We start from the raw sequence: 12,351 nt of genomic DNA, 5'->3' as shown, positions 1-12,351 counted from the left end.
TGTACTTTATCTCTGTTGTACTTTATCTCTGTGCTTATTAGAGCAGATTGGTGCTCTAAATGTTTGGTACAAAAATCTCCCTTTTTCAAATTAAATATGCTTACTAAATGTAGCTTATTCATTTATTGTATGCTGAAAGTCTGATTTTCACAGGCTCGCAAGTTCCATAGTTTTCTAAAAAGGCTACTATAGATATAGTGTTTGCATAACTCAATGAGTGCAACAACTTCTTTTATGTTAAAAATCCATAATTTCAATGAATTATTCATGTTGCACATCAGTTTGGTCTGTCTGCCACAGTTGCATGTTTTGATTGTACTGTTCAGCAATGGGTAAATCAATGGGTACATTTTTGTCACCTCTGTCATCTACCAGTCTGTTTTCAGTGAGCTAAATGGCTAATATAACAGAAAACAGTGTGACCTTTGACTTTCAAATAATGACAGTTTTTCCAAATATCTGACCTTTTCCAAAGCACTCCAATTTAGAAAAAAAATAGCCATTCTTAAAAAAAAAACATCTTGCAAATTTTGTTTAGAATGTTAAATGTTATGAAATAAAAGTGATTTGATGGTAAATATAACTTACACAAGGAACAAAAACTGCAGCTGTCATTTAATTACATTTTCCAAATAGCATATTAAAATTCAAATAGTTTATCTGCATAATTCAAACTTCGTTACATACAACTGCCTCAGCATAATCTGACCCACAGGGCCAAAACGGCAAGATCTGGTTGTTGAACTGTAGCCAGCTGAGGATGATGTGCCCATTGTCATGTCACCATGGTATGCTGATCATTAAACCAGAGTCAAGTCCAGTTGTTTATTTTTCTGACTATTGAAAAAAAAGTGTTAATTAGCACTTACAGTCCGATCTTTGAGCAGTTGACGTTATCCGCAGCTACGGCACCTTTACAGAAAGTCCCTTTTGGGCAATTGGACTTCGTAGCGACATATATGATCACAGTAAGGAAGATAATTACCAGCCCCAGCAAAGCGTACACCTTCACATTATGTCCGGCCATGCTTCTCTGTGCTCACTGTGACCTGTGAAGCTGAAGAATAAAACTGAGTGAGTGAAGGACTGCACACCTGATTGGATCTGATGAGGTGGGGCCCTTTTCCACCTCCCACACAGTAAACAGCAGATAAAGAAAGTAAATGTCACATCCAAGGGGAGGAGTGCTTCACATGTATTTTTGTCTTGTGGAGTTGGTTGTGGCTTTAGTTTCATTTGGTACAGATATGTGGAAAACGTAGCTCTGTGCAAAACTCTGGAATGTTGTATGCTACTCATAACAATTAAAAAAATAGAACCAATTTGAGTTATTTTCTTCTCTTGGTCTAATGATCCAGACCTGACTTGATTTAACTCAACAGAATTGGGTTATGGGCTTGACTCGGTCTGCTGGTTTGATAAGTATTTTAACCTTTTACAATTCAACTACCAGTTAAAGTTGGGAGAGATTTGATCAAAATCTGACTTTTTAGAAGTCTAACTAGTTTCAAAGAATTTAGATGTTTAAGATTGTTGCTTTTACAAGCAACAATCTTAAAGACAAATTGTGTTTTTTTTGTAAAAACATATTGTAATGCAGTAGCTATTGCTGCTTTTCCAGGGCAGTCTTGTAAGACTTTTGGGCATGCAAGTCATTTACAGCATCAATGATAGCAATGTTTTTTTGAGTTGGAGAAGAAATTATAAGGACTCAAATGACCTTCACAGGTCACCATTTTTAGCTATAAATAGCCTCCAGCAACAATCGGACGATACTGAACCTGTTCTACAGGATGAAACAAGAAATGGTGCTTTTTAAGAAAAAACAGTTGTTTTAAACCAGTTGGTTACCGACATTTCACTGTGTGACAGTGGGACATTTCACAGCAAAAGAGTATTATTACTGTTAGTCTTAATGTTTTAATACCAAACCTGAGCCCCCTGAAAAACAAACAAAAAAAAACCCACGTTAATACTTTATCTCAACATCAATAGAAAATATCTTGTAAAATATAGTTGGTTTTACAAAACATAACATTTTTCTGAACAACTGACAGGCAAATTTACTGCAAAAATAAATGTCTTGCATTTTACATTTTTAAGGAATTTCTAAATACGGCAGAAATTTCTTGCAAACATTAAGGTTAAACATTTTCTACATGTCAAATAAATCTGAAAAAATACTTACCCCATGGAATTCAATAGTTTTCCAATTAATGTCAGTTCATTTAATAGTGTGGATTGTCAGCAACAACTTAATTCCATGTATGTAAATATTTTTTTGAATATCCAGTCATCTTAACACTTTTGTTGCTTTAATCAGCTGTTTTAGTAATTCTGTTCCACAAAATAAGTTCCAACGTCTTTCCTTATTCGTACAAAACCACTGCAGTAACAGACTATTTGCCAAAACCACTTTTCAATATCATTGACTCCTTTAAGTATGTTTTTGGGACACTTCTACCAACAAAATTATACCAGTCCACATCCAGAAGCACTACTTCTATAACTGAAAAGATTTACTTTAACTCATCAACAAAACTTGCATTCTGAATTTTAAATTGAATGTTTGGTTTACTCCAACTACTAAATCATGTTAATATACATACCCAATACATATATACACAGATTTTTAGAGATATAACTTTTGGTGTAGTTTTAACAAAAAGCGTCTGCATTGTATGTAACACACAATATCTTATCCTATCATAGTCAAACATCATGGATAGGTCTTGGTTCACTCAGTCTGCAATGTCTGAGATAAGAGTGATGACCCTGGAGATGACTGAGATAATTTTCTTCTTGTTGGACTGAACATTGGTGCCTCTCAGGATTTATTGAAAAAGTCCTTAATGAAAACAAAAAAACAAAAGAATATAACAACCTGGTCATATTTCCGTTGTGTAATGTATATTGAAACAGAAGTAAATGACAGACATCTGAATGGTTCGATGAAGGTTGACGACCTTTTGGTTAACATGCTTAACATGAATGTCGAAGGAGCAGACAATGAGGACCATGAGGATAAACATAAATAATCTTTCATAACAGTGGTTTCAATGTTAACCATACAAGCACCACATACATTGTATTAACATCGTAAGATGAGAATCATCCTATTGGCTGAACGTCTATGGTAATATGTTGGTCAATATATCAATGTAAGAAGCGACATAGTATGAAACTAAATAAGCCAAGAATTTAGTTGTGGTAGTTGTAGAAGAAGAAAAAGAAGAAAAAGAAAAGTGAAACGGTTTTGTTCTGTTTGCTCTCCACAAACAATAATGCAGGATGTGGCGTGGCACATTCTCCACCTCAACCTCTGTCAATCCAGTTGGCACAAATGGTGTACAGCCTCTGGAAAGTGATGAGGTTGTGATGGATGACCATGGTGAGGCTGAATTGGAGGCTGGAGAAGAAGAGGAAAGGCCAACCACTGGAGAGGAACACATCAAGTTTGGTGTTGAAGTGCACGAGTATGCAAAAGTACAATGACTGAGATGTAAATGCGTCAAAACTTATCCAAAATGACTGACTCATCTTTTTCAGTAACAAACTGAAAGTCAGCCCACTACACTGCACATCAACAGGAATCCATGCTTCTTTTTTCTTTATTAAAGCGAAAATATTGATTTCTTTAACTTGTCTCAAGTTAGCTTTCCACTGTAAAGCTCAGAGGAAAACAGTAAGCCATCTTTTGCTTGCAAGTCTAAAAGTTGAGGAGCGCTGCTGTAGTCTAAAGCAAAACTTGTCCGAAGCGTTGCAGACCTCAGTGTATTTAGAGTTGAACACAAGATTGACACTGCGTTTTCAGGGCAAACTTTGGATATTTCAGGCACAAAGAGTCGCAGCATTTTCTCTTAAGACTGTTGGGTGTGTGTATGTGTTCACTTAGGGAGAAGGGATGCAGTTCAGCTGTTTGTCCTCACAAGTTTTTTGATTGACTCGTGAGGACACATATTGATAATGTTGGCCTCTACATGTTCCCTCGCTTTGAACTTGAGTATTCCTCGCTTCAGTTTTGTTTTATACGAAAGGATACTTGTGTGCTCATGTCCTAACCCTTAATCTAGCAAGTAAAACTTAGTGTGGAGTTTGAGTCCCAATTCAAAAGTTTATCATTGAAGGACGTCGCAAAAATAAGCAAAGGTTCAGCTCCTTAAACTTCTCTTGGACTTCCTGCAGGTAAGCATCCAGAGGAACAGGACAGTGTTTCTCGTTTGTGTGGAAAGTTACAAAAGTATGTTCATGACTGGCAAAATCGACTGAACATACCCCTTCCAAACATATGCCACCATTTTTGCTACAAGTCAGCAACAGCAGACATAATTGCCCTTAGACAATACTCTTTTCATTTTCATACAATAGATGGGAGCCCTGCGATGGACTGATAACCTGTCCAGGGTGAATCCCACCTCTCGCCTGTTGACTGCTGGAGACAGGCACCAGCCCCCCTCACAACCCTGAAAGGATAAACATGTTAGATAGTGGATAATAAATAGGACAGAAGTCTATGTTCAAAGCTTGCCATCTTGTTTTATAACCTAATCCATTCTATAACTTTTCTAAGCTTTATCCCTGACTTGTCCTGGTCTTCATGCTGATGTTTGTTCACGAAAGTTACATAGCAAACTTGTAATTGTGCTGAGATTTTATTATGCTTTTTATTTGCTGATTTCAGAAGGCATTTGTTTACACTGGATGCTATATTTGCAAAAAGAATCAGAGAATCTTGAATCATTTTCCTTTCACTTCCCAAAATGCACAATTTTGTCCTGGTGTATTTCATAAAGTCCCAATAAAATACAATAGAGGTTTGTGGGTGTGACATTAATGAATGTGAATACTTTTCCAAATCACTGTTAACATAACACTGCAGGTTTCAATGTGCCGATGCGGGTGTGGCGAAAAGCAGATAAGCTTTCAGTTTCTCCTAAGCTCACTGTTAAGTGAGTTCCTTAGGAACATAGATCGTCTGTAAGATAAAGCAGGAAAAACAAGAATTGTTTTTCTGCCACAGAGATAAGAAAGTGACAAACATTTGTCTGGGGCTGCCAACTACCTACTTGATTTCACTTTAAAGGTCTTAGAGCGTGACTTCAGCAGATCACGATTCACCTTTAAGGGAGCGATGATCCTCACATTTAGGGTTGTCAAAATAATTGATATTTCAATATCAGCAATATTAAGAAGCCAGAAAATTTCTGAAAAAATTTAAACAGGGCCTGCCAAAGTGTGCCCCTTGGTTGGCCCAGCGTTCTGATGCTAAAAATTAGCATCAGTGCTAAGGTAACCTACAATGTACTCAATAGCCTGTGGAGAGTCACAAACATGTTGAGTAACATGGACTGACTCCATTCAGTATGTTAAAATGAGTGTATGAGGTAAATTTTGCCAAAATGCTAATGTTAGCCTAACTGATGCCAGTGGCATGTGGGCTATAATTAGCATGTTGTCTTACCCTTGTGCGTGCAAGGACTGAGGCAAACGTAGAGGACTGTGGCAAATGATACAAATTTTACGTGTGTGGGGTCGGTTGGACCCCATATGTAGACAAAAGGGTTACGTTGACTTCCTCCATTCAGTGTGCTAAACACAGCTAATAAATTAACAAAATAGCGAAAAGCTTATTTTAGGGAAAAGGCTACTGCTAATGTGGGGCATAGCTACATTAGCTATGTTTGTGCTAATGTTAATGCACAAACATTAACATTAATGATAATCAGAATGCCTTCGGGTTTTTACTTTAGCAAAAGTAAAAAATCAGATTTTTACTTCGTGGCACTTAGTTACCAGAAAACTCGATCATCTCTTAGCAACAGATTAACAAATATTATTGTTGAAATGACACAATATTTCTTCTGTAATTTTGAAGTACTACTTAAGAATTGTGCAGTTGGTGAATTTTTCAGAAAAGTGAAAATGTTTTGTTTTTTTTTGTCATTGGGAGTCTATATATTACAAAACAGACATTCAACACAAGAGTAAAAATCTTATATATACTTCGTGGCATTTCGTTAACAGAACAAAAAAAAAAACAATAATCTTTTAATACCAAATTAATTACTTTTTCATAAAGCATAAGGTCTTTTGAAATACTGCTAATAAAAACAAATAAAGATCTGTTATTGCTGTACCAACCGTCTAGACCCCTCAGATCTTCTGGTTCTGGTCTGCTCTGCATCCCCAGAACCAGAACCAAACGAGGAGAAGCAGCATTCAGTTTCTATGCACCACAAATTTGGAACAAACTTCCAGAAAACTGTAAAACAGCTGAAACACTGGGTGTCTTTAAATCTCAAAATACAACCCACCTGTTTAGAGTTGCTTATGGCTAAATAAGGGTTAGAGTGAGGGTTTTGATGTCTTCGATGTTTTTAATGTTTTTATCTTTACTTTTTAATCTATTTATTAGTTTCTTTTTATTTCTCTTTCTCACTGTCTACGTTTTAATGATGTAAAGCCCCCCGGAAAACGTCCCAGTTAAACAACATCTAACTAAATTTCTACAGGGTTTAGAGTCCCAGTTGATGGCGTTTCAACTAAAAACCTAGAGGTTGGAGTCCTTGTCAAACGGTGTTTTTGACTAAAGTCCCAGAGGGTTAGAGCCCCAGTTAAACAATGTTTAACTGAAGTCCTAAAAGGGGTGCGGGTTTTAATTTTTTTAAATCTTTTTTAATCTTTTTCAAAATCTCCTTCTCTTTCTCACTGTTTATTCAATGTCACATGCTGTTTTCATTTTAATTATGTAAAGCACTTTGAAATGCCTTGCTGCTGAAATGTGCTATACAAATAAAATTTGATTGATTGATTAGATTGATTGATTGATTGATTACCTACATAAACATAGGATATTTACAGTTGTTAAATTGTGCAAAACGAAAAATAATGTTTACTTCGTAGCATTTGGTTACCAGAAAACTCATTCATCTCTTAGCAACACATTAACAACAAATATTGTTATTGTTCATAAAATCTAAGATTTGTAGTTTGTGGCACTTGGTTACCAGAAAACTCGATCATCTCTTAGCAACAGATTGACAACAAATATTGTTTTTGTTAAAAAAAAAAACTAAGATTTCTAGTTTGTAGCACTTGGTTACCAGAAAACTCGATCATCTCTTAGCAACTGATTAACAAATATTATTGTTTAAATAACACATAATTTCTAATGTAATTTTGAAATACTACTTAACAAGAATTGTACAGTTGGTGAATTTTTCAGAAAAGTGAAAATGTTGTTTTTTTTGTCATTGGGCGTTTATATATTACAAAAACAGACATTCAATACAAGGTGGTGTTAAGAAAATAAATTTAAAATATGCTAGTTTTAAAAATTAGCAACATGTCTTGATTGCAATAGTCTAATTATAGTTTTCAGATTAATAACTTATTCTGCCCTATTGACCTTTATGTTACCTGTAGTTACAACAGATTGTTTGATAAGATCTTAGGAACTGCCCTTTGTCTGTGTGGGAAACAATCAGGAGAAGTTCCAGCTTTCACACTGATCTGTGAAAAGCCATAAAACAGCATGAGTTCAGGCCAGTGGAGGAGAAGCTCTGCTTCCACTTTGCTTAGATAAAGGTGACAACTGATGTTTGATCTTGAAAACAAATTGCTGGGAGTTTCTAACTTTAAAGAGGGTCAGAGACAGCTCCTGGTTGGATGAGCAAAGATACGCCTTATTTGAATAAACTAAAGGCAAAATACGCCTTTACTATAAAAGTTTGTACACAGGAGTAACAAATCAGATTTGCTCTTGCAAATCTCCAAAGACGTCTTTGCTTTTCTTTCTTTCTTTTTCTTTTCTATTTGTCTCAGGTAAATGAATGTCTGTTTTAGTGTGTTTGAAGTGTCTGTGTTGTCAATGTGATTTTATACTTTTAAATGTTAGAATAAACTTTAAAAATGTATGACGTGGAGCGTTGACTGTCATCTCTGTGTGGCTTTTGTTTCATTGAATCCGTGAGCACAAGAGAATATAACGAGCCAGAAGTTAATGATATTATTCTCTTAACAGTGGTAAATATATTACCACCAACATTTTATAAAGTAAAAATCGTATATACTTCGTGGCAGTTTGTTACCATTAAAAAACAATAATCTTTCAATACCAAATTAATTACGTTTTTATAAAATATTAGGTCTTTTGAAATACTCTTCTAGTTAGACACGGGAAATTTACAGTTGTTAAATTGTGCAAAACGAAAAATATTGTTTACTTCGTGGCACTTGGTTACCAGAAAACTTGCTCATCTCTTAGCAACTGATTAACAATAAATGCTATTGTTCAAAAAACCTAAGATTTCTGGTTTGTGACACTTGGTTACCAGAAAACTTGATCATCTCTTAGCAACTGATTAACAAATATTATTGTTCAAATAACACATGATTTCTTCTGCAATTTTGAAATACTACTTAACAAGAATTGTGCAGTTGGTGAATTTTTCAGAAAAGTGAAAATGTTTTTTGGGGGAGAGGGAGGACAGTGGGGGTTGTTAGTGGTGAAATACTGCTTATCTACTTAGACACAGGAAATTTACAGTTGTTAAATTGTGCAAAACGAAAAATATTGTTTACTTCGTGGCACTTAGTAACCAGAAAACTCGCTCATCTCTTAGCAACAGATTAACAACAAATATTGTTATTGTTCAAAAAACATGATTTCTTCTGCAATTTTTGAAGTATTACTTATCTTACACTACTTACTACTTAAGTATCATGTAGTTGGTGAATTTTGCATTAAAGTGATTTTTGTTTTTGTCATTGGTGGTGAATATATTATAAACCATATATACTAAGTGTTCCACCAAGGTGGCGTCTCTGTAGTTCTAATTAAAGCTCTGCCCTCCTCTGTAGGAACTGAATGTTCCGCCATCTCTGCCCTCCTCAGTGTTTTGTTGCTATCGTAATTTCCTCTATGAAAACTGTCATGTGTGAGTGAGACCCAGAGGGGGAGACAAATTTATAAGCTGTGTCCGAATTGAGTCTGAGACAAAACAGTGCCAATTAGAATTTGTTTTAATTTTAATTTGGCTAGTTTTTTTCACTCAGATTAAGTCGCCATGGTTACTCAAAATGCCCGCATGCCGAGATCCAGCTGCATGTTTTGATATATACAAGGTTATTTTTAGCTGTAGAGTGTGCCTTCCAATTACTAGTCAAAGATGCAAGCGTCAAATTTACATAAACTGCTCCATTTACCTTTGTTCATGTTACTGCACTAGCAGTACCCCTGCTGCTCCCCTAACCAAAACAATGAGCTGCTACTGGAAATTGTAACATCAGACATAGACAAGGCGGGACTTCCTACACTCCCTTGCACTGATAAACTGCAGAACAGGAAAGCTGAGAGAGGAATGCTTCAGATATATTTCTAGTTTAGTTACATGATGTGAAGTCTGAGTTTGGTTGTGGTTTTGGTGCATATATGCATTAAATGCAATCAAAATATCAGGGTAAGAAGCAACAAACTAAAACTGAACAGGGTGGTAGCTGCAGAGGACTTGTAGGTGTTTTTGTACACCAATATTTGAGGAAGTTTAACAAACATTTGTACGCTGCTAATGAATTTCCCCTTCAAATTCACACCAGTCATTTGGAGAATGTGCGCACTAATGCCTTCCTGGAACAAACAGGGTCATTCCTGACATAGTTTCTGGATGCTTGCACCTTTGTCTAAATGTGTGTGAACCGAAATCTCAACCAGTTCTTCTGCACACCTGTTTTCGTACTTAATCTCTTTAAATTTCTTCCTCATATGTTCTGCTTGCAAGCTGACAGATTTACTGTGTCTCAGAATGGTAAATACGACATTTTTCCCAGCTAATATAACCATATGTGTCTGAACACTTTCTTTCCAAGTCAGTCCAACTTTGACACCATTAATAAAATCTTTAAGACACGTTGGGCACCTGACCAGCCTCCCTGCTGCTATTTCTGCGTTGCTTTTGGTTTTAATCATTAATATCTAACCATTTTTCATCTCGGCAGTTTGTCTTTTCGGTTTTTCAAAGTTCGGTTCTACCTCCTTAGTAGCCAGAATTTGTCATTGTATTTTGAAACTATCAGCCCAGTTTGGCACAAATGGTGTACAGCCTCCTGAAAGTGACGAGGTCATGGTGGATGACCAGCGAGGCTGAATCAGAGGCTGGAGAGGAAGAGGAAATGTCAACTACTAGAAAAGAACACATCAAGTTTGGTGTTAAAGTGCCCGAGTCGGCAAAAGTACAACAAAGGGGATATGAATGCACAAAAACGTAAATGTTGTTTTGTTAATCTGTTCATGGCATATTTTGAGAAATTAACATTGAATTCAGAACTGGTTCTTGTGAAGGATGACCTGATGCAATGCAACTTTTTTTGTTTGTTTGTTTGAGATGCTCAGGACATTTTACTTTTTGAGAAATAAGTGAAATGAATTTAGCTAAAGAACACGTGCTAACCAGCAGGAGTCAGTATTTTTAACTTCCATGATCAAAATCAGTCAATCAACAAACACTTCAGTATAACACATATGTTTTTAAAAACAAGTGGATGTTCAATTAATGTGTCTGAATTACAGCTTTAATTGATTTTGATAAGGGAAAGAAACACTAACCAGATTTTAAGAAACATTCGTATACATATTAGGATTCTGTGTCAGAGAGCAAACAAAGAAGGCCGTAACTGGAATATGGAAATAAGTCGCTCCGGTGTAAAAGTTCCATCGGTCAAAAAATGCATCATGAAGTAGGAGAAAACATATATAAGTCATAGGACCAGCTAATCTATGAAAAAAGGGTGCCTTATAATCTGGAAAATGATGCACATGTTTTTTTATGTTCCACTACAGGCCACCATTTTTATTCATAAAGACCTGAAACAATTGTATTCTTTTCCCTCCTGAGTGAATCACCTTCGAGAGAAATAAATGTTTGCTGTTTTTTCTTTGAAAAGTAGCTGAGGCTCAGCGTCAGACGCTGTCTCTATCCAGTCACATCACAGCTGAACATCTTCAAGTCCTCCCAAAGGTTCTTAATCAGACACAGGTGTGGACTAATAAGCAGCTCCAATTGAAAAGTTTGACCTCATCAGTGCTACGTCTTGAAGTCTGTGTAACATTTTGCGATGAATATTCTCTTCATATTCAACCGTGCATGTTTGATAGAAAAAACAAAAGCAATGCTTTCACACTTTAATCTGCAGAACATTTCTGCAGGTTTCAGTGTGCCAAAAGCTGCACATTGAAACCTGCACAGCTTTCAATGTGCAGGTTTCACATTGAAACCTGTGTTCAATGTGCACTAACATTTCAGCGTTTACTGAATCACACTGAAATCCTCAAGAGCACAAGATGGTCTGTAAGATAGAGCAGGAAAAACAAGAAGTACCTGTCGAGGGAGAGACAAACAGTTTCATGTGTGTTAGATAAGCAGCAGCAAACCTGGAACCAGTTTAAAGGCCTTTGGGGGCGGGACTTCAGCAGATCTTCACATTTAGGGTTGTCAAAAATAATTGATATTTCAATATAATCAATACTACAAAAATTACTATTCAAAGATAACCGCATGTATCAAAATGTATGAAATCTGATCCATTCACCTTTATTCAAGTTGCTGCTTTTCTTCTAGCGTTGGCGATGCAACAACAGAGACTCAACCCCTCCAGTCCCTGCAGATGCTCAGATAACCAGAACAAGAACTGCTGCTTCAAACTCTGCAAACATGGCAAGTACAGCACAGGTACATGTAAAAACATATCGTGAAAAAATAACACTTGTCTTTGGTCACTTATTTCAGAAAGGGAAATATATAATGTATAAATTTATTGCCCAGAGTTGAACATGTCAAACAGTTATTTATTGTGATTAGTCAGTGTGGGTAGGTGCCTGGTCCAAACTTATAAAATAATACGGAACTGCATAAAACCCATTTATATGTGAAAAATCTGAAATTATTGACGGACAATGGTGGTTATCAGTCTTAATATTTTTGTGAAACATTTAATAAAGGGCAAAAATATTCAACACTTGCTCATGTAAAAATATGTACAGTGGCAGTGACTAAAAAGACAGTTTTGTTTTCTTGTTATAGTCTGTCAGCTCACAGTAACAGGAAGACATGGACATGTCACTGCAGAGGCTCTGCAAATTAAACCCGTTTCTCCGCTTCTGATTCAGAGATGTTCAAGAACATCAGACACCTTCAGCTGCAGGAAGATCTCGCTCATTTTCAGAACATCCCCCATTACCAGCATTACTGACTTGTTTTGTCAATAACCAGCTGCTTCACCCAGGTTCCTGTTGTCAGACTCAGCACAGATGAAGTCGTCCTTTTTCTCCACAGCATTAACCACATTGTAGAATCT

At 36.2% G+C, this 12,351-nt stretch overlaps 1 protein-coding gene and 2 long non-coding RNA genes across 4 annotated transcripts in view; 2 read left to right on the top strand and 1 right to left on the bottom strand.

The window, feature by feature from the left end:
• LOC103141404 (gamma-glutamyltransferase 5-like) overlaps nt 1–1,176 on the bottom strand; it is a 13,693-nt gene extending 12,517 nt beyond the window's left edge. Inside the window, exon 1 of one of the 2 annotated variants that reach the window (XM_007557046.2) lies at nt 870–1,176. In XM_007557046.2, the coding sequence (XP_007557108.1) occupies nt 870–1,027 (158 nt within the window). In that variant the 5' untranslated portion in view covers nt 1,028–1,176. The remainder of the gene's footprint in view (nt 1–869) is intronic. The other variant, XM_016673790.1, reaches the window with a different exon arrangement.
• Nucleotides 1–12,351, top strand: part of LOC107836760 (uncharacterized) — a 573,704-nt gene that overhangs the window by 246,264 nt on the left and 315,089 nt on the right. The gene's annotated exons all lie outside the window — the stretch shown is intronic.
• Nucleotides 1–12,351, top strand: part of LOC107836759 (uncharacterized) — a 21,991-nt gene that overhangs the window by 1,693 nt on the left and 7,947 nt on the right. The gene's annotated exons all lie outside the window — the stretch shown is intronic.

Source organism: Poecilia formosa, unplaced genomic scaffold (assembly GCF_000485575.1).
Source record: "Poecilia formosa unplaced genomic scaffold, Poecilia_formosa-5.1.2 Scaffold82, whole genome shotgun sequence".
Lineage (NCBI taxonomy): Eukaryota > Metazoa > Chordata > Actinopteri > Cyprinodontiformes > Poeciliidae > Poecilia > Poecilia formosa.
This window is presented reverse-complemented; position numbering and strand designations above follow the sequence as displayed.